Source organism: Grus americana, chromosome Z (assembly GCF_028858705.1).
Source record: "Grus americana isolate bGruAme1 chromosome Z, bGruAme1.mat, whole genome shotgun sequence".
Taxonomy (NCBI): Eukaryota; Metazoa; Chordata; class Aves; order Gruiformes; family Gruidae; genus Grus; species Grus americana.
Genome location: NC_072891.1, coordinates 70,910,567 through 70,931,659, shown reverse-complemented (window position 1 = coordinate 70,931,659; position 21,093 = coordinate 70,910,567). Strand labels below are relative to the sequence as shown.

At 49.6% G+C, this 21,093-nt stretch overlaps 2 protein-coding genes and 1 long non-coding RNA gene across 3 annotated transcripts; 2 read left to right on the top strand and 1 right to left on the bottom strand.

Moving 5' to 3' along the window:
• Window positions 1-3,884: 3,884 nt before the first annotated feature.
• LOC129199404 (cyclin-dependent kinase 4 inhibitor B-like) lies at window positions 3,885-7,606 on the top strand. The gene is made up of 2 exons (XM_054809873.1): window positions 3,885-4,417; window positions 6,019-7,606. The coding sequence occupies exons 1-2, from the start codon at window positions 4,277-4,279 to the stop codon at window positions 6,280-6,282; spliced, it is 405 nt and encodes a 134-aa protein (XP_054665848.1). The 5' UTR covers window positions 3,885-4,276; the 3' UTR covers window positions 6,283-7,606.
• LOC129199405 (uncharacterized) lies at window positions 6,803-9,363 on the bottom strand. The gene is made up of 3 exons (XR_008574658.1): window positions 9,195-9,363; window positions 8,640-8,745; window positions 6,803-6,921 (listed from the first exon to the last, which is right to left on the bottom strand). It is a non-coding gene; the product is annotated as an uncharacterized LOC129199405 (long non-coding RNA).
• Window positions 9,364-16,787: 7,424 nt separating this feature from the next.
• LOC129199422 (cyclin-dependent kinase 4 inhibitor B-like) lies at window positions 16,788-20,586 on the top strand. Its single transcript, XM_054809898.1, has 2 exons — window positions 16,788-16,991; window positions 19,113-20,586. The coding sequence occupies exons 1-2, from the start codon at window positions 16,848-16,850 to the stop codon at window positions 19,419-19,421; spliced, it is 453 nt and encodes a 150-aa protein (XP_054665873.1). The 5' UTR covers window positions 16,788-16,847; the 3' UTR covers window positions 19,422-20,586.
• The last annotated feature ends 507 nt before the right edge of the window (window positions 20,587-21,093 follow it).

The window sequence follows — 21,093 nt, the reverse complement described above, 5'->3', positions numbered from 1 at the left end:
TGGAACAAAACTAAATCCAAAATAACAAAATGAGGATAGCTTACAGAGAAGATAGTCTGGTAGCATCTGCTTACGTTTTGGTAGCTTACAGCTCTCTGACATAAAAAAGCCATTGATTTGTTTTCTAGTTTGAGTGCTTCCTCTACCACTGATTCAGCTATTCTTGGAGAATATTTTGTCAAAGAGCCCCAAAGAAGCAAATGGCATCTCCAACATGGTAACCAAACATAGAAGCAAGTTTCAAGGTCTCTCTCACTGAATCTCTAATGCTAACACCTCCAATGAGAATAACAGTGCACACAGAGAACTCATTGCAAATACAGCTAGGCAACAGCCATCAAATTGCCAGAAGTGTGTCTATACAGTGTTTTGTAGTGCTCGTGTCCACATTGTTTGAAGGAATACATAAAGAGCAAGAGGGTAAAAAAAAGAGAAAGTCCACTTCCAAAATAGTGTCAGTACTATTAAAAAGAGACACAAATAAATTTGAGTTAGTGCTTATACTTCCACTTGAAAGAAATCCAAAACCAGCATGTTTTTCTGATTTATTTGTATATTTATTTTGATCTGTACAAGGAATGTTAGGTCACCAGCGCTGTCTATCTTCCTCCTTCCCAAAGAAAGAGACCCAACTGGGAGAACAGAACCTCTTACTCCAAACATAACTCCCTAAAGGGTGTTAGCAGGAAGGAAAAAATATCTGTGACAAACCTGCCAATAACTTCTTTTCCTGTCCAGTGATAACTAGCCTAATTTCTTGCCAGACCAAGCAGAAGAAATCGAGGAAGAAACAGACTTTTTCACAAAGCCAGATTCTCCCCTGCTAAGGTTAATTCTCCCTGATTTGGCAATTAGTATCTGAGGGGAGCATGGAATTGTCATATTTCTCTTACAGGTAAGCAGACTGCCAGAGCTGGCACTTAACTACTTTCAGGTGCAAGTCGGTAGGAGAACTGGCCTGTGAACAGCTGATGTTTTTGGAGACTGGAAGCTCACGGCTCTTGCAGTCATGTTATCACCCAGCTTGAGAATTTTAAAACCTTTCTCCTTGTTTTGTTTGTTTGTATGATTTCATTTTGTTTTCAAATCCTTACCACTGTGCCCCCAAATGTTCCTGTTGTGATACTCCATTCTTCTTGGCAAACATCCCTGGTGATTTCCTACAGGAGTCAATGATGTCTATTCTCCCTAGTGAAAGCAGTAACATAACTGACAATGGGGATTTTTACTCACATCTGCACCTACTTTATCAGAACATGATATATTAAGATTATTCTGCAGAAAAAAATTATTGACAGATTTTTCAAAATCCAAAGCTGTTTAACCTGTACTAAATTACATTTCATTGTGGCAGTTTGGACTAATTACAAAAAAATGTTTTGGAAGAACTTAAATTTCTCTGGAGTCAAATCAATGAAAACTAAGAAAATCTGCTGTGAGTAACATTTTCCTTTGTGGTAAGCTGGTTTTGAGTAATATTGAGCTGATTAGACATTATGCATACTAACAATTATCTTCCTGAATCTCTTGATATTTCTCTTTTTTTTCCTTTTGACTAGAAATCAGTATCATTGTAGTGCTTGACAATGTAACTTCTTGAGGTTTGTAAGAAATGCCAGCTTCTTCTGAAAGCAGTATGAAGTAATATTTTGGGGCTTAGTTATCTTATTTAACACATAGCCTTGCAGTAATAGGTGAGTTAAACAAATGAGTAGAAAGCCTATGTTTCTTTAAATATGTTTTTTGTGGGGTTTGTTTGTTAAAATAACATGCCCTGCTTAAAACTTTCACACAATTCCAGTAGACCTGGACTGTTTTTGTTTACCTTATGGATATATCATTGGCACCAAAGCCCTGTCAGAAACCTTTTTCTATCACTAGTGTATGGCTGTCCTATAGCTGAGAATCAGGATTAATATACTATCTCTACTGAACTGAGTAGCTAAGACTTAAGTATACCTTTCACTACTTGAGTGTTTCTGCTGTGCAGTGGTCTACACACCAGGGCATATAGATTTAACTCTTCTTCTTGTTTCCCTTTTTTAAATATAGAGGTCTGAAATATCTTTATTTTCTCATTTTTATGGCATTCAATGCTTGAATAGCAAATTCATTAATAAAGAAAGAGAGAAAAGAAAAAAGAAACAAATAAACAAACCCCACAGAACACTAGGAAATCACCAGACTCTGTATAAATGCTCAATTACTTAACCAGATGCAACTATTTATATGAAGAAACTCTTTATCATGAGTGGCACTCCACGCATTTCTACATGTCTGAGTATAGAAATAGTAGCCAGTGTGAGTGAAGAAGCAGAATCTGGCAGTAGGCTAATTTGATTATAGGAACATTCCAAGCTTTGCAAATAAACCCACAAACTTAGTTGCTTTACATAGTCTTCACTGGCCACGCCTGTTAGTATTTTTGTGTTTGCTGCTGGTGGAAATGGCTTGCACCATTTAGCACTGCAAATAGAGAGCTTTCTTGGTAGTATAGCTGTGCCTTTCTAAAGTATTACACCAAGAAAGTGATTTCATTGTTTTGATAGTATGTATTAATTGCTTCAGATAAAGATGCAGATAAGTGGGCAGCATGATTGCCAAAGGATTAAAAAGCAGAGAATGGTGATATGGAGTAGAATTATGATTACAAACTTAGAGATCCTGTGTATCTCACAAAGGTTGCGTCCATGCGCTAAGGTGAGGAAATGAGTGACTTTCAGGACACTTCACAGTGAAAGAAGCAAGGGCACTTATAAACCTCAAGAACCAACATTGTGAAACGTACCTGAATGAAAAAGCGAGCTCTTACTTCCTCTGAGTCTTTGCACAACACTGTGCGCAGTAAGACCCAAGAAACCTTTAAGTCCCTTTGTAAATCCCATTTATTGGTAGTACAGTGCGATTCACAAAGCAACCTTTAGGATGAAGAGGAAGCTCGCCCGCCACCGCGCTTCACTGATGCGGTGGTTCGGTGGGTTCAGCAAAGGATGTATTTTTTTTTCCTGTCAGCTCAGGGACGTTTTTCCCTCCGGAGCAGCGGATGACAAAAGCCGGTGGTCAACACGGGGGCGGCGGCGGCGGGGGGGGGTGTCCCATCCCGGCGGGCGGGTCGGGGCGGCGGCGCGGCGCGGCCGGCGGCAGGGGGGGAGCTGTCCGTGGTGCTGCCGCCTCGCCGCACCCCCCCGCCCCGCCGCCCCGCCCCGCCGCATCCCGCCCCCACCCGCCGCTCCCCCCGGGGCTGGGTCCCCGCCGGGCGGCGTTAGAGCAGCGCAGACGCCTTGTCATGCCGAAAGAGAGCTTGCCCGTCCGCTGTGGCCTTCGGAGGAAAGGTTCAAAGTCTCGACTTGGTGCATTATTTTATTTAAAAAACAAAACCAAAAACAAACAAACAAAAAACTCCAGCCGGTTCAGACGGAGGGTGGAGACGTCGCTGTCGCCGTTCGTATCTCTGTGCAGGCTGTCTGCGCCGCTCTGCGTATTGTCTATTACTAAGTGTCTGTGCCAGCTGAAAGAGCTCGGAAGAACTCGTAGTTCACCCTAGGAGAAGGTGAAGAGGGGCGGCCACCACCGCCTCCTGGGCCTCTGGTGCCGGTGGGTGTCCGGAGAGGGGAGTGGGGCCCCGTTAACACCAGGCCCGCGGTCCCCGGTCCACTCTTGTCCTTAAATCCCGCTCTCCTTAAATAAAGCCTTTTGCTCCCTTTGCTCCTACCCTTCCCTCCGGCCTCTTCTCCCGGGTCGATCAGGCACAGGTTAACACGCTAATGCCCTTAAAAGGGAGCTGGGGGGGGGGGTAAATAAAAAAAATTGGAGAGACCGCCCCGCCGCCGGACGCCCTCCCGGGAGCCCGGCCCTCCTGGCCCTCAGATGGTAGCGCAGGGCGCTCCGCCCCGGGGCAAGGCCGGGGGCCGGCCGCGGCCGCTGCGCCCTGCCGCGGTGACGGTGACAAAGGCGCACGGGCGAGGCGGGGCCCGCGGGGCCGGGACGGAGCGGCACCAGCTGTGCGGGGAAAACAAGCTGCGGGCGGCTCCGCCGCGTCCTCGCAGGTGAAGGCGGCCCCGGCGACGGCACCGCGCAGGCACCTCCGGGCCGGGGCCAGGTCGTGCTGCCCGGGGTGCCGAGGGCTGCCGGGGGCGCGGAGCGGCTCTAATGGACAGGGCGCCCCCCGCGGGCCGCCATCGCCGTCAGCCCCGAGCAGCGTGGGGCGGCCGAGCGGCGACTGCAGCGCTCCGCGGCGCCCGGCCGCCGGCCGTGTGAGGCCGGGGCGGGCAGGGGCATGGCGCGGCGGACGGGCGTCACTGCGGCGGACGAGCTGGCCAACGCCGCCGCCCGCGGCGACTTGCAGCGCCTGAGAGAGCTGCTGGACGGCGCGGCGGACCCCAACGCCGTCAACTCTTACGGCCGGACCCCCATCCAGGTAGGGAGGCTGAGGAGGCGGGGGGGTGGGGGGTAGGGTGGGTCGGGGACATCGGCCCCTCCGTGCCCGAGAAGCGGCGGCGGTAGCACCGGGGCAGCCTCCTGGCGCCGGCCGGCCGGCCGCCGAGTGCTGCGCTCGGCTGCTGTCGAAGCGGCGCGGAGCAGCGGTTCTTCTCGCCTTTCTGGAAAGGCGAAAGTCTATGACGGCCGCAACAGAGAGGTTTTAGTCTTAGCAACCCATGAGTTTATTTTAACCAACTGAGATAGGATGACTCAAACCCGAGAACTTTAACGCTCATCTCGCAATAAACGTGCAATAAAAAGTAACAAGTCACCTTTTCACAAAGAATTACCCTTTCGTCAAACGTCTTCTGCTTCAGACATCTATTAGTATTTTTCCTCTCCCTTTCGTCTTACCTCGGCTCCTGCTATATACATCTATTCGTATTTTTCCTCTCCTCTCCCATGAAAAAAGTATATTCAGTGATCCTCACGATATACTCACTGACCCGTACGAGCAGAAATATCCAGCTGCGATAGCCTTGCCCAGCAGATCCTGCAGGTACACAGCTAGCAGTCCCCTGTGGGGCTCAGTCCGCCCGCATTTTGCGGTCGCGTGAACATATAGATAGGTGTAGGGCCCGGAAGACTAGTAGATACTCGATTTATAAAGGTGAGTTAATTTCCGAGGTAGCTCTAGCCAACTTCATCTTAAATTTTCAAAATAAAACGAAACTGGAATAATCTGAGAAGCTGTATTTAAGTTTTGCAGACAGTGCTTGCGAAACTCTCTCCTACAAAATGTCGGTGCAGCATTTCACTCGAAACAGGTATCTGTTGCCCTCCTCCGACATGTTTGGTTTTTTTTTTTTCTGCACCTTTGCGTGCCAGGGATTTAGACCGTGTGCTGAACGCACTACCTGGTGCGCTGGGGGAAACGCAGCTTAAAAAACGGAGAGCCCGAGGGCGAGGCCTCCCGGGCATTTTGGTGCTGCATTGGGCAGGGAGGTCAGGCTAAATGTGCGTTTTCAATCTGTCCTGAGGGCGAGGGAAGCGTGGGCGCCGCGCTGCAGGAAGGGCAGGTTTCCTGCACACGAGTGTCCCCTTGCCAAGGACCTCCTGGAAAAGCGTCCCGGGTGAGAGCGGGACGGCGGCAGCCCCGGGAGCCGCTCCACCGGAACAGTTCCGCGGTCGCCGTTGCAAAGCGGCTCGGGACTTGCCCTCGGTTTTTGCGGAGGTGCGCCGGGAGAGGGGCGAACCCTTCCCCGGTCCCTCCGCCCCGCGCCTGCCGCCGCCCTGCCGGTTCCTGTTGCGGAGCAGCCCCGGTGCGGCTCCGCACGCCCCGGCCCCGACGGTGCTTCCGCGCCGCTTTGCCCCACCTGCCCCGCCGTGTCCCGCGACGCGGAAAAGGAGGGTTTCCCGGGCTGCTCATCGCTCCCGCCGGGTCTGTGCTCTCCACCGTTCGTGGCGCCTCCGCAGTCGATCTCTAGGCCTCACCCACGGATTTTCCGCTCCTTTCCGCGGGCGATCCCCGCTCCTGCGGGGCTGAACGAGAGAGCCTGAGCGGGGCGGGCGCGGCGCTGATGCTGTCTCTCCCCGCAGGTGATGATGCTGGGCAGCCCGCGGGTGGCCGAGCTGCTGCTGCAGCGCGGAGCCGACCCGAACCGCCCCGACCCGCGCACCGGCTGCTTCCCGGCGCACGACGCGGCCCGCGCCGGCTTCCTGGAGACGCTGGCGGCGCTGCACCGCGCCGGGGCGCGCCTGGACCTGCCCGACGGCCGCGGCCGCCTCCCCCTCGACGTGGCGGCGGGGGGCCCTCACGGACCGGTGGGCCGGTACCTGCGACACCCGCCGCCCCGCGCCTAGCCTCCTCCTGGGCGACCCTCGCCCCTAATTTATTACCCGCGCCCGACTCGGTAGACACGAAGTCGAGCAGCACTCAAGCGTTGTAAATAATCCCGGGATCGCGTCTCGCTGTTTGGATGCACGAAGCACCGGCAGGATATGTATTGCTTTGTACGCTATACTTTGCACGTGCCCATATGTTATCTTGCACTAGAAACCCTCCACGCACCCATTTTTTTCACACTAGAGTCCAAACACTGTGAAGAGAAATAAATATGAAGGAAAACCCTCTCACGGAGATGGCACAATAAACCCTTCTTGTTTTGACAAGGCCGTGTCTGGGCTTTCTGTTTACCTTTCTTCCCGAGGCTCCCCGCTGGCACTTCCCAGCCCTCCATCTGAAGGGGACGAGAGGGCCTCCCGAGCCCGGGCCGACTGCTCCCCGTTTGATTTCAGTCTCAAATCGGACTGAAGGGGCGCTGAAACCAATTTCTGCCTCTCCCTAGCAAAACCGGCCGGGACAGCAGGGAATTGAGGCTTCCTGGTGCGACTGCGGCTTTGGCAAATACCTTCTTAAAACCACGTAAGATGCTGTGCATGTCTGTGCATGAGCCCGTGGCGCATCCGTGGCTCTTCTCATGAAGGCTGTAAACATGGGACCTGGAAGGAAAAAATAAAGAGCGAATTGTGTCTCTGCAAGCCCGATATTTGAAGTAATAAGTGTTTTACCAACCTGCAGGCGACCTTCCCTGAGTGACTGTGAGTTTAACAGTATTTTGAAGAAATCATGACGATTGCAAAATGAAGGTAGCATGGAACTAAAAATTAAAAATCGTACGTCCAAGCTCGGCCCCAGGGTTTCCCAAGCTGCTCGAAGGTGGCACATTTGGTAAAGAAACAAACTAGCTGTTGTAACTGCAAGTAGTTGTAACGGCTGCGCTGCTGGAGGAGAAATGGGCGCGGGGGGTACATTAATTACCTGAGAGCTGATCCATATTTCACTGACTGCCCCGGCGCGGGGAAGGTGAGTGTGAGCATCCCACAGTAAAGCCGTAACGGCAGCCCAGCTTCCGCCAAGGGGAAGCAGACGGTCGGGGAGACCCGCTCCCGCCGCGGCGGATCCTAAACGGGGACCAGCAAGGACGGCGCTTCCAGCCTGTGCGGCTGGCGCCGCTCCCGCGGCACGAGTGGGAGACCCTGCCTCCCTCCCTGGACCGCAGGCGGGGCTGTGCCCACACGCCCACGCGCGTTACAAACAGAGCAGGGGAAGAAAAAGGCATGTAGTGGGAAAGCTCTGGTCTCCTTCCCCAGTGCAAATCCTGGGCATTTTGCAGGGCTACCTGTAGAGAACTAAAGGGGGGGGGGGAATTCTCTTCGTTTTGCAATCCTACTGATTGTCCACGTCTTAGATATTTCATACATAAACCTTAAAAATAACATATATACTTTTATTTAACGTATTGGAATAAGTAAATTATTACGACATAATTTCCTACCTTGTGTGCTTTATAATTACTTTGTATAAGTTGGCGCACTATAAATATGTGTTTTGCCGTTTATGTACGTAATATATCTATGTAATACCTATATAAAAATGTACATAATATGTGTATTTATAAAAAACATTATGATTATTTATCAAGCCTACATATTTACTTATCAATTGTTTTTATATGTAATAAGCTTATGCTTAATTATAACTACATTATATGCATATAAAATACGTACAAAAATTTCACATTGTATTTAGTCTATATTCATGCTTGTTTAGCATAAGAATGCCTAGAATATGAATTTTATACATATATCTAAATAGAAAATATATAAAATCACAATCTGTGATGATAACACCTTATGAAATTGTGCTGTATTCTGTCTTAGTACATGGCATAGCCATAAGCGAGCCAAGGAGAACATTGGAGACACAGCAGTCAAGTGCTTGCATCTCATGCCTGAGGGAACCAGGTTAGAGCCAGGACCAGTCACAGATACAGGGCAAGGCTAAGAGCCTGACCACCCTCTTTGCAGAAAAGTAAGAGTCTAATAAACTGTGCTTCCAACCGTAGTTAGACCAGTATGCCTATTTTAAAATGTCGTTTCCTCTAAGAACCAGAATTCAGTTTAAAATTCTGGGTATTTCCATTACAGTTTATGAAAAAACAATGATGACAACAACGATAATGATGATGATTATGATAATGACGACGACGACAACAACAACGATGATGATGATGATAATAATAATAATAATAATAATAATAATAATGTCTATAATCGGCAGGGAAATAACAGGCTAAATGCCTAATTGCTATAAATCTGCCTCGCACCATAGCTCCAGAGTCCCTGCCTGGGTCAGGCCCACGGTGGGGGCTACTCACCCTGTGGGAGGATGGGGTCCCCAGCACAATCCCACTCAGCCACGGGAGCTTCCACAGACCCCTTTCCTTCTAGCAGCAATATCGGCTCCAGGGCTTAGAGTTCTCCCTGAAAAGAAGAATAGTAATTGTTAACAACAGCAACAGCAATACACATTTCAAGAAAGCCCTAAAAACATTATATTTAATGTTATAATAAAAACTCGCGCTTTTTAGTTTTCATATCGCAAGTGTAATTGAGTACCTGTGCGCACACACACACACACGCACAACCCTCTGCAGCAGCGTTTGCGCTCTGTGCACGGCGAGATGCTCCTCGGGCCCAGCTCGGCCATGCATTCAGCGTTGGTGGGTATTTGGTTTCTATTGCCAAAACTGTCAGTACATCTTCCCACCACCGCTCCGGTAACCTGCATCATGCATCCAGGCAGGCATTCATTTATCTTACTTGTGCCTTGCCTGTCGGAGTCGCCACGAGAGGGAAAAAGAAAAAGAAAAAAAGAAAAAAAGCTTCTTTCGAAGAGCTGCTTTCATTTCGAAATTGCTGTTTTCACTCACCCATTTCCCAGGCTTGAAATCGGACTCGGTCGAGGAGAAACCATTACACAGGCACTTCTTTATTAGCATTGTTGTTAGGGCTACTCCGCGCCCGGTCAGAAGAACGAAACTTCTATTGACATCGGTATTATTACAGTTTGTCCAGCCGAGAGAAGGAGGTGTTCGTCATGGGGAGGTGTTGCATACGTTTATATTCACCAGCCTGCCAAAGGACTGCCGCGCTGCTTCCCCTCCCGGGGCTTTCCCCGCCGGCTCTCTGCGGTCCCTGTGCACCCCCAGCTCCGCGCCGAGCCGCGTCCAGCCGTGTCGTGCCGCGCCGCGCCGAGCAGGGCCCCGTCGCACCGAAGGAGAGCGAAGATGCGCCCACAAGACCGACACCCTCCGTGCCCGTCACCCTTCCAACGCCTCGCACGGAGGTACCCCGCACCCTGGGAGGGGGGATGCGCGGGCACAGAGGCTCCCGGGGGGGGGGGGCGGGAAGAAGGTGGAGCGAGACCCCCCGCCACTCCCGCCGCCCAGGAATCCTCTGCCGAGCAGCGGGCCTCCCTCAGCAACGGCTGTCGGGAGGTTTATCACCCCTTCGGCGGTCCCCGCGGCAGCGCCTGGAGCCGGCCCGGGAGGCGAGCGCCGGCAGGTTGCTCGTGGCTTTTCAGCGCTGCTCCGCTGCTTCCCCAACCCCCGCCCCCCCCCCGCTGAGAAATCTCACCCTTCAAACCGAAAACAAAGCGGTCCGGCACGGCGGAGCAGGGCCGGGGAGAGGGTCGGCGGAGAGGAAACAGTTAATTACCCGTTTCGGTTACCGGCGGGGGGAGACAAGATCCGCTTATTTTGTTTTTTCTTTTTTTTTCGCTCCGCTACGCAATGGCCCCGCGTCGCGTTCAAATGACCATGTGACAAGGAAATAGCTGCTTGCCCGGGCCAATACTGGCCTGCGCTTTTAAAGCGGCAGGGATCCGCTAGCCGCCCCCCCGGGGCACCAACGCGGCCCCTGGGGGACGGGCAGGGGTCGCGGTGCGCCGGGCCGACGCAGCCCCGCCCCGCCGAGGGGGTCCCGAGGGGAGCGGTGTCCAAAACCCACTAAACAACAAGAAAAAAGCAAAATAACACCCCCCTCAAAAAGAAAAAAAAAAAAAAGGAGCGGGAGGCGGTATGTTTGGAGAGGACAGACGGGGGGGGGGGGGGGAGGACATGTCGTCAAGGCTTTATTTGAAAGCAAGGGGAGCGCCCTGCGATTGGCCGGCCTCCACGCCCGTTTGGCGGTGGTGCTCCTCGGGGCGAGTCGGTGGGAGGGGAGAGGAGCCGGCGGCCTCCCTCGTCCCCATCCCCCGCAGCCGGTCCTCCTTCGCCCGTTTTCTAGGCGGGAGCCATCATCATGGGAGGCGTTTAAGGGCAGAGGAGGTGGGGGGGCGGAGGGAGGGAGGTGAGGCGAAATGAGGAGTCGAAATTAGTCAAACGGAAAAGAAAAAAAAAAGAAAGAAAAAAAAGAAAAAAAAAAAAAGAAAATCCTCTCCAATGAATGGAGGGTGAGAGGGCCGATTCACCGGTGGGGCCCCACCGGGGAGGTATTTCTAGAGCGGCACGCCGGGGGCTCCCCCGCACCCATGACCCCCCGGATAAGGTGCACCGTACGCTTTCGGCGCGCCCGCAGCCTGCGGCGGGCCCGGGCGCTGGGCTGGCGGATACTCCGCGGCGTCGTCGGGGCACTGGGGCGGCGCTGGCTGCCGCGCCTCGCTCTGCTGCTAGTCCTGCGGAGGAGGCGCCGCGGGAGCCCCCGGCCCAGGTAGGGCCCCCGGGGAGCGGGGCTGTTCGGGGGGCGGCGGGGGGCAGGGGGGACACACGACACACTCCGATCGTCGCAGACGGCCCGACGGGCCGGTGGAAGCGAGAGCGAGAGGCAGTGGCTATCGCCCTGGGGCGAGCGGTATGCCCGCTCCCCGGGGCAGCCCGGCCCCGGTCGCGCAGCGCCGCGGAGCCCTCTCCGCGCCACATGCTCAGATTGCACCGGGAACACATGAGGTTTGCACAGGCGTGGGGTTTATTTTTTTTCTTTTCTCCCTCTTTTTTTTTTTTTTTTTAAACGCAGTTGGAAACGACAAGTTCTTACTGCAAATTATATCTGCCTCTTCCCCCCTCCGAGAAGCATTTATTTTCGTTTTCTCTATGGCTAATTTGGAAAAAAAAAAAACCCCAACCACCACCCCTTACCAGCATTTGCAGACGGTTCCTTGCGAACAAGGAACATAATTATTGCTCTGAAGAGAGAAAATGGCCACTGTTATCCGAGCGTGTATTACTTTCCACTGTTGTATATGACAGTGAAATACAGTAAACTACTTTCCCTTCCCTCGCTGTTACATAAATATGCACAACAAGGGTCAGAGCGGCCAAGCAGCGACAGAAAGAGTAATTAAAATACACACATATAAAGGACCTTGAGAGACAGCCGAGGTTCAGGCGGTTTTAGAGACTTTTTCCTGATTGCAGAATGCAAAATTGGATTGTTATGGATCTGCACGGCGCAGCTTAGGCCTCGGTCAGTACACATAATTAGTCACATTATGAAAAATAAAATTAATGTTAATTTTGATGAATATTTGAGGATTGTTCTGTAATATCCTCGTAGGGAGTGATTAGAGGAGTACACAACCTCCTCTAATCCAGGGCACAGGCTGGAGAAGATCAGAGGTGACAGAGAAAGAAAGTAGAAAAACTTGCCTGAAAATATCTACAAAAATAGATATTATAGATTATAAATATATAAAAAACGTATATTAAAAAATTAAAACCCTTTCAAGCTATAGGACTCGAAGTGTGGAGATAAAGCAATTCACAGTTTACCTGCTCCAGTCTCTGGTTAGATCACTTTCAGCGCTTTTTGAATATCAAATGTGCGGAGATAGACACACACATGCGTATATATATATTACATATATATATAAAAATCAGAAACAACATCCAGTTTACCTTGTGACCTTCAAATACCTAATTTCTTGCATTTGTAGTAGGCCTAAATTCTTCATTTTACACTAAATGGGGGAAAAAGAAACTATAAACTCTAGCTGACCTGAAATGCACTAATTCAAATACAAAACATAAGTATGAAGGTGATGATTATCTCAAAGTAAATTCGCTGTAGCAAGGACAAAACCCTCCCATGGATCAGGCAGAGTGGCAATTTCTTTTCTGTCTATTTCCACACTTGCTGTAAAAACTGCTTTCTACTTCTTTCTTTTTTTTTTTCCTTTCTTCCCCCCCCCCCCCCTTCTTTCTTTCGTTCTTTCTTTCTTTTCCCCCGAGTTTTTCATCGGGTAGACGAGTTCTTCTAAAAGGACAATTAAGTCTAAAATGGTCACTGAAATGTGCTGAAAATCTGATTCTGAAGGGGCTGGGAAGGGGTAAGACAAGGGTGTGTGTTTGATCTAAGGAAAGATGAGGTTTTCCCTTTTGCCTAACTGTACTCCTTCCACAATAGGAGGTAACAGCGTTACAGTCACAAAAGTAATGCAGAAATATTTTAGCAGCTCGGAGAGAGCGAACCCCGAACCCATAGTATTTCGGGCCACGGTTTGCAGGAAAAGGGTGTCTTCTTATTCGGATTAGATGGAAATCTATTTCAGGGGGAAAAGTAAGTTTGGAAATAAAAAGAAAACAGGTCTTTTTGCCCTTTCATATTCAGGGAGACGGGTCCTATTCTCAAGTTTTGTTCAAAATTAAATTGCTTAATTAAATAGATGGAACAAAGAAAATTTTTACACTCCTCAAGCAGTGTTAGAGTGAGTCTTTCGTTGGAACGGCGTCCACGAAGCTACTTCTGGACCCCGAGTGGGTCCGAGACGGGGACCGACACTCAAAAACTGGCTAAGAGAGGTAATCCTACAGCTACCCACCCGGCCGATGCCGTGACATATTTTTCTTGCAACATCTAAACCTGATTATTTGTTAGGATGATGGGAGAGATTTTATTTATTTTTGCCTTTTGTGTGTGTTTGTTCGTTTGTTTTGCATTTGCTTTGCTATTTGTTTTTTTAAGGAAGGGAATATTTTACCTGATGGACGCCTAATTACTTTTTGTAAACTAATAGGTGATTATCCAGGGCCATTTTGTCGTTTTACTTTCCGGTGCCTCTATTGCATAAAATGAGGGACCGAAATAATACGCATCTAAATTTTTCTGGAGGGTTTCTAAGAAAAATGTAAAAATATCTAGGGATATTTTCACAGTTATTTAGGACAGCATATTAAATTCAGAAATGCACTCTGCGCAAGTTTGTATCATACGACTCAGAAAACAGAAACTGAAGTATTTATTCTTTATTATTGCAGGTTGGTGGTTTGTCCTTTTTTTTTTTTTTTTGTTCATTTTTATGTTCAAAAGAAACCTCTGTGGCACAACTTCTAAAGGTCTAAAATTAAGGTACTAGATTTTCCTGTGCTTACCCAATATGTGCAATTAAGATAATTATTTTTGCAAATGTTCTGACATTTTAAGCTGAAGAGTAAAAGGATACTGTTCAATTATTTCTATTAATCGTTTTTGCTTAATTTTTAGCATAACTCAAAAAAACTGGGGTTTTCCCCCCATAATTGTAAATCAGGTTACTTCCATGCAACCTCTCCATTGCATTCCCCCACCCCTGCCCCTCATGCGCCTTTTTTTTTTGCCTATTTACAGGTGAGAAAATCTCAATATTAGGTTCTGTATCATTTGTCCTTTTGTACTATTTAATTAACCCCTAAACTTATTACTGAAATACTTGTTAGATAATAAAATAACTCACGTAAATGTTTTTAAATACTTTTAAAAATTTTCAGTCTAAAAAAAAAAAGATTTCGTTGAAAGGGTAGTACTTGCTAAGCCTTAAACAGGGCGTAAGATGGCTGCTTTTGGTAATTGAAAATTACCTTTTCCGTCCTCTGTACTATTACTAAAACATCTCAGAACAATTTGCAGGATTGCTGTACTGTAGTATTAAAATGGATCTGGTTTCAGCGTCAAAGATCTGTATTGTTGAACAGCGACTTTAAAAAGAAATAGGAGTAGAAATGTAAGATGGGGAGATTGATTAACGTGGATCGATTTTTTTTTTTTTAAATAGTGAAATATCTTTGCAGTAAGGTTTGCTGGGGGGAGAAGGTGGTTTCTCCTCCCTTCCCACCAACATACAAGTGTAATACAAGGGTCGTTTTCAAAACACATTAGCACAGGCTCGGCTATTATTTCCCTAACTTCAGATATGACTGTGTGTTGTTATGTTTCGATTAATCTGAGGTCGTTTGTTGCTACCAGAATTGTGCAAAATAGAATTTACATTTGTGGGGGGGAAATTGGTATGACTTCAATAGTATAGCTTCAAATTTTATCGTTTTAATGGTCCAGTAGCTTGATAAGTGACGTGGAGGGTCAGTAATCGTTTGCATGGGACTGTATTTGTGGTTTATGCCATTCTGCGTTTTCATGGCTTTTTATAGATTTTAGCAGGGATGGAGATGCAGACAGGCCCTCTGACTCCTCCAGTAACGTCTACACTTACAAATATGTTGACATGTGAGTGTATAACTTTTTTATACTTATATAGTCACAAAAAGACACTTATGCATATACTTATACACACACGCAGATGCATAAAATCCGCTAGCAATACTATTTCACGGAAAGCAAGATTAATTAGCAATAATATGTAACCCTGCCGCCTCTCACTATTGATTTGAAATTTTAAGACACCTGACGCACATAACTAAGAAAGTTTTCTCTTTGGATTTATCACTAGATGGCTATCATTAATAGCAGAGAGCGCACGAAGGACTTGAGGGCACTTTGCCTGTTGGACGGGGGATCCTTTCCTCTTAATTTCTCAGACTTTACGGACTTTTTAAAAATCCACTTTTAAACTTTATTTGTTGTTTTTAAAATTTTTTTTTATTATTATTATTTTTTATGGTCTGCCAGCCCTGGGGTGCACTCCGCACCATGCGCGGAGCAGGCTTCTCACCCCACCCAAATCCGCTTCAAATGTCACAACCTGCTCTTGCAACGCCACTTTCCCCAGAAACTTCGCAAGGGAGGCTCAGAAAGCCCCCAAATGAGAATATTCCAGTGAACCTCTGGCTTGTTTACGCAAGGATAAATTCATGTTTATTTCTCCTCATCCAAGGATGCCTCTGCCTTTCGGCCGTCGGTACATATACACATAAATGGCCATTTTCCCCTTTTCGCCACGCAGGGCTGTTCGTATGCCCGAGCGGCGGGGAGGAGTTGAACGCCGAAGTGAACAAAGGTGCATCTGCAGGGCAAATACTGCTTTTGTGGCAATAGCATTGGTTTTCTGCAATTAAAATGAGAAAATTAGGGAACTGACATGGGGGGCGGGAAGGAAAAAAAAAAACCAAACCAAAAACTCAAACCCCAAACTAAAAAGCTTCCTTAATGTGCTTTCTCTATTGGATCACTTCACTGTGCGACCTCGGCGGTGGCTTCGAAACGTCCCTCTCTCCGCGTTGCCATGCGGGAATGCAGGAGCCTTAAACCCCCTCCTTCGCCTTCGAGGTGGTGGAATAAAACCTTCAAGTCGCGGGTCGTGGGTGCTGCGCAGCCCCGCGGGCGCTGGGGCCGATCCCCCGCTCCCCTCGACGGGGGGAGCCGCTTCGTGTGTGTGTGGGGGGGTGTCACGGGACCCGCAGCGGGGAGCCGTTTGTCCAGGAGGGATAAGTGGGAGGGCGGAAAGCAGGGGGAGGAGTCAGGTGCTTGTTTTTTGGCGACCTTCACAGCGGCAAGGCGAGGCCCTGCTCAGCGTCTGGCTGCCGGGCTGGGGTCGTACTTTTATCCCGGCTGGGTCTCGCCGCGGTTTCCCTGCTCGCGAAAGGCTCCCGCAGGACCGGAGTGAAGCGATCCTCTTCTGCCGGGTGCCATTAGGTGGATCGGAGACTTCCAACGGGCACGGCTCTCTTCCTCATCCGGGCTGCCCGCTCCCACCCGGCCGTGGAACGGAAAGACGGACCCCAGACCCGCCGCTCGGAGGGGCTCGGGTCAGGGCAGGGCCTCCGTCTGGAGGCAGAAGTCAAATCCATCCCTTTCACAAGAGTCCCTCTCTGCCCCGGAAAGGCTCCCCCCGCCCACCCTCCCCTGCCTTCACAGCCCCCCCCCCCCCATGTGGGGAGGGATGGCAGTCGCAGGGCCGCAGCCCCCACTCCCTTCCTTCTCCCGCACCGACGACGCCCCGGAGGGAGGCAGCCCCCGCGGGACCCGTCCCATACTCTCGGGGGTCTGTGAAATCGCGCTCCCCACGGGGTTGCCGAGCTGCTCCCAGCTCTCGGCTTACGGAGCTGGCTGCTGGCACCTCGCGGTCCTCCACCGCCCACTCGTGCCCCCCAGGGAGGGTGCGCGGATCTTACCGCAGCCGCCAGCACTGCACTTCCCTCCCCACTTGGGGCCGGGGATGGGGGGATGCTGCAGCGCCCTGCCCCGCCCGGGATGTGCGATGTGTGTGGGGGGGGGGGGTAGGCAGGGACGTGCCCGGGGGCCGCCTGCCCCGGGGGGAGCCAGGGGGCGGCCGCTGCCCTCGGGGAGGAGGAGCTGCGGCACCGCGGTGAGCAAGATCCCGGCCAGGGGAGACGGAAAGCCAGGGGCACCCGTGCGGGTCGTACCGGCGGGGGGCGATGGAGGGGTCTTCCCGGGGCGACAGCTCCGGTGACCGGCTGTGCAGCGCCGCCGCCCGCGGGGACCGCGAGGAGGTGCGGAAGCTCCTGGACGCGGGCGCGGATCCCAACGGGACCAACTCCTTTGGGAGGACCCCGCTCCAGGTACGGAGCAGCGGGGAGTGGGGGTGACAGGTGGGGGGAGATGGCCACGCTGGCGGGGGGGGGAGGGAGGAGAGATTTCGGGTTTTGAATGAATTTTTATTGTTATTATCGGAATTGCACTCCAGCCACAGCTGCCTGGATTCAAGCGGGCACTTTTCTGAACCCTCACCCTCCTGCAAATACTAGATGGAGTTTAGAGGGACATGGCTAGCATTAAACGAATTATGCTAGAAAGTACTTACAAGGGGAAGTGGCACTGCAAAATCTGCTTCCAGATGGGTTGAGGGAGTTGACTGTGCTTCGATCATCTTTTCTTTTTTGTTTGTTTTAAATATAGCCCGAATGGCTCTTTTTCCAGAAGAAAATCGCAGTGGGGTCCCTTACTAGTATACTCATGTGAAAGAACGGCACAGAAGATGGCTTAGAAATTGTCACTGAGTAGAAATTGTAACTTGAAACTAGGTATATATTAGTAGTCGTCACTATTATTAGTAGTATTTTTAATATTCACTATTTGTCAATAGTGGTAGTATTCATTGACAGGTATTATAAGTACCAGTGTGTAGTGGAGTTGCTTTCCAGGCATTCTGAGAGCTAGAAGTGTGTTATATTAATCGACATATTTAAGCTGAAGGTTTTAAAATGTTCCTTGAACGATGAATGTACTGTGATTTAAACTGGAGTTGTGTATTTCATTAAAAGATTTTCTTGAGTTGTCATTTGAAGCAATATATTTAATGATTCACCAGCTAAGCTGAACAGCCATTTTGGTCCTTGCATTTTATGTGGAAAAGGAAATATTTTCATGAAGTAAGTTACTGAGAGAGGTACTGAGGAAGTTATTCGTTTTGTTTGTGTTGTAGGTTCAAATTCCAGACGAAAAAGGTGTCCAAATCGTTGAAAATTTTCTCTTTCCTCTCCTCATTTCAGAGTGAAACTAAGTTCTGTTTCCCTTACCAGCACTTTGCAAAATGGCTGCCACTCTGACATGTGGACTCTATCTTTCTGAAAAACTTAACCTCTGTAGGAATTTTAAAATGATGAAATTTATAAGCATTGTCGCAATTATATTATAAATAAAACAAAATATTTGTACTCCATAGCCAAATTCTCTCAAGACAGAAAATTATTAGAAAACCTATTGTCTACAAGATATTTTCTACAGTGTTAAGATTCAATTTATGGAGGTTAAAATTCCATTGAAAATGACCAGAAAATGCGGGAAGTAAAACCCCAAGTGTCATTTTCTTGTGTTTTTGCTTGCTTGTTGCTTTTGTTTGGTTGGTTTTGTTTTGGTTTTGTTCAATAATGCATGATCAGACCTTGCAAAAAAATTCTGCTTTTGGTTCAGCTGCAGAGAGGCATTTAGAGTTCAGCAGGGAAGTTTTATGCATTACCCCTGGGCGCTCGACAGCTTTCCTGGCTCCTGTGAGAAGAAGCACAGGTTTAGCCAGAGCTGAGAGAGAGAGAAAAGGCTCGATCCAGAACTCGGGAGGGGGAAAATCCTCAACGGGCACCGAAAAGAGCTAAATCGCTGCCAGGGCCGGTACATCCACTTGCCTTGGCCGGCAGCGCTTGCTGTGCTGCGAGCTGCGCTGTTCGTTGATAAATCAGTAAATCCTCCTAAATGGCTGGAGGCTTAACGCAAGGGCTGTCGCAGAATACATAGTATGTATATATGGTTTAGTAAATGGTGCATATAGATAGTATATATAAGTGGCATATATGTTTGTGTGTACGTGTATATATCTGTGTATATACATATACACGCACCACAGGTACCATATATATCATGGTATATATAAATGGTATAAAATGTGGAACAGAACATACACATATGTAGTATCTAATCTGGAAATCACACGCACCGTAGCTAATACTTTAATTTGTCATAGAGTCATAGAATATCTCAAGTTGGAAAGAAGCCATAAGGATCATCAACTGCAGCCGTGTGCATTTATGCAGGTCACAGCTACAAATAGCTGACATAGGAAAATTGCGTCCAAAAGACACCCCAACCCCCAGCCGCGCCCGCCCCATCCCACCCTCCCGGCTCTCCGTAGCCGCGGTGCTCCGCGCGCGGACGGGCGGGCGCGGCGCTGATGCTGTCTCTCCCCGCAGGTGATGATGCTGGGCAGCCCGCGGGTGGCCGAGCTGCTGCTGCAGCGCGGAGCCGACCCGAACCGCCCCGACCCGCGCACCGGCTGCTTCCCGGCGCACGACGCGGCCCGCGCCGGCTTCCTGGAGACGCTGGCGGCGCTGCACCGCGCCGGGGCGCGCCTGGACCTGCCCGACGGCCGCGGCCGCCTCCCGCTCGACGTGGCGGCGGGGGGCCCTCACGGACCGGTGGGCCGGTACCTGCGACACCCGCCGCCCCTCCCTGCCGCTGCACCAGGAGACGGGCCGCCCGCGGAGGGGGCTGCTCGCTGACCCACCCCCGGCCTCCCATCCCCTCCCCTCTAGACCATCCCGCTGTCCGCCGTCCCCCCTCGCCGCAGCACCCGAAGCCCCGGCGGCAGCCGTCCCCCGCCGAGAGCCTCTCCCCTTGTCCCCTGCGCGCATCTCCGCGGCAGGTACCTGGCGGGTGCTCCCGGGAGCCCGGCTGCTGGGGAGAGTCGTTTTCTGTCTCTCTGCCCTAGAGATCCTCCCGCATACCCCGGGCACTCCGTGCCCTGCTTCTGCGAGGCGACGCATGTTGCTGCATTTTCCAAGAAAAAGCGGAAGAAACCAAAACACGGCCGCGGGGAGCGTTCCTGGTCCTCCCCCTCCGCGGGCTCCCCGGTGGGCGGAGGACAAGCGGCAAACGGTTCTCCCGTGCTCCAGAGCAAAAAAGAAAATTCGTCGTTTCCCCTTTTCATTTATTGTTAAATTGATGCTTTAGGGAAGTGAGAACGCTCCGCTTCCCTTAGAGGCTTGCTCACTGCCCTGAAAGCCACCGCCTTGGTCTCCATCAGATACTTGTCTTATTCACGATGGTACTGAGTTTATTCATTATCGCACAGTCCTTGAGGGCTTCGTATTTTAGCGATACCTTGAGATTTTTTTTTTATATAACTCTCTGAAAGACCGATCAACTTAGCCACCTCGTTTACTAATTTAATTAATCTTCAAATCTTCTCCTCACAACGCCCCGCTCAATTTACAGTGTCTTAAAATATTTCACACTGATCGAGATTACAATTTGGCAACTACTACAAATATTTCGTATAGATATATTTAGGGAAGGCTACTCATGTGAGAAACCAATTGGTAATCGTTTAGCTACTGCGTAGTTTTAACATTTGGAGATACCCCGTTCATTCAGACGATCTGTGCAACGAGCTCGGTATATTTAAGACAGCTTTCCGAGTCTCTAAACCAGACACTTGGAAAAAAACAAACAAACAAACAAAAAAACCCGAATGGCCGAGCTTGGTTAAAAATCTGAATCTCTTAATATGCATTGCCCCTGTTTTTCCTACGCTATTTCCATCATCTACCCAATGTTCGTACTACTTACGTATGATGAAATACCTGTTATTATTCAACAACAAAATGTCAAAGCGGTTGGCTTAAAAAAAGCAATCCTTGTGTTCAACTATTAAATGGCTTTGTGTGCAGCACTACCCAGTGTTGGGCGATGTTATTTATTTCGACTTTGTTCGTGGCTTGGATTTTTTGTGTCTGTGCATAAATACATATACATACACATAACATTCACGCAGGTTGAATACACAGATGTGTCTTATTCAAGCACATACATACTCGAGTTAAAAACATCCATGAAACTCGTTAATTTCCTTATTTAAAAGAACGCTTACAGAGCAACAGGAAAGTTCAACTGCATTTCGTACCTTTGCACGAATTTACGATCTTTTTGAAAGTGGAAGATATATTTTTTTCCCTGCAAAAAAACCGATGACAAGCACACACTGTAGAAAAAGGCACCGCGGGCGCATACTATGCCTGAAGGCTTGCTTTTTTTTTTTTTTTTTTCCCCCCCCGATTTCCGCAGATACGTTGTTATTTTCGTTGCCCGTGCTTAGGAGCCTGCACTTTGCTCAGGGCGCAGATCACGAGGCCACGTCGTGGCGCCTCTAGTTTACCAACTAACGGCTTTCTG

What these genes read in the sequence shown, in the direction of transcription:
- LOC129199404 (XM_054809873.1), top strand. Translation starts at nt 4,277, where the DNA reads ATGGCGCGGCGGACGGGCGTCACTGCGGCGGACGAGCTGGCCAACGCC. An exon ending in ACGGCCGGACCCCCATCCAG is followed by an intron (nt 4,418 to 6,018) that starts GTAGGGAGGCTG and finishes CTCTCCCCGCAG; the next exon opens with GTGATGATGCTGGGCAGCCC.
- LOC129199422 (XM_054809898.1), top strand. Translation starts at nt 16,848, where the DNA reads ATGGAGGGGTCTTCCCGGGGCGACAGCTCCGGTGACCGGCTGTGCAGC. An exon ending in TTGGGAGGACCCCGCTCCAG is followed by an intron (nt 16,992 to 19,112) that starts GTACGGAGCAGC and finishes CTCTCCCCGCAG; the next exon opens with GTGATGATGCTGGGCAGCCC.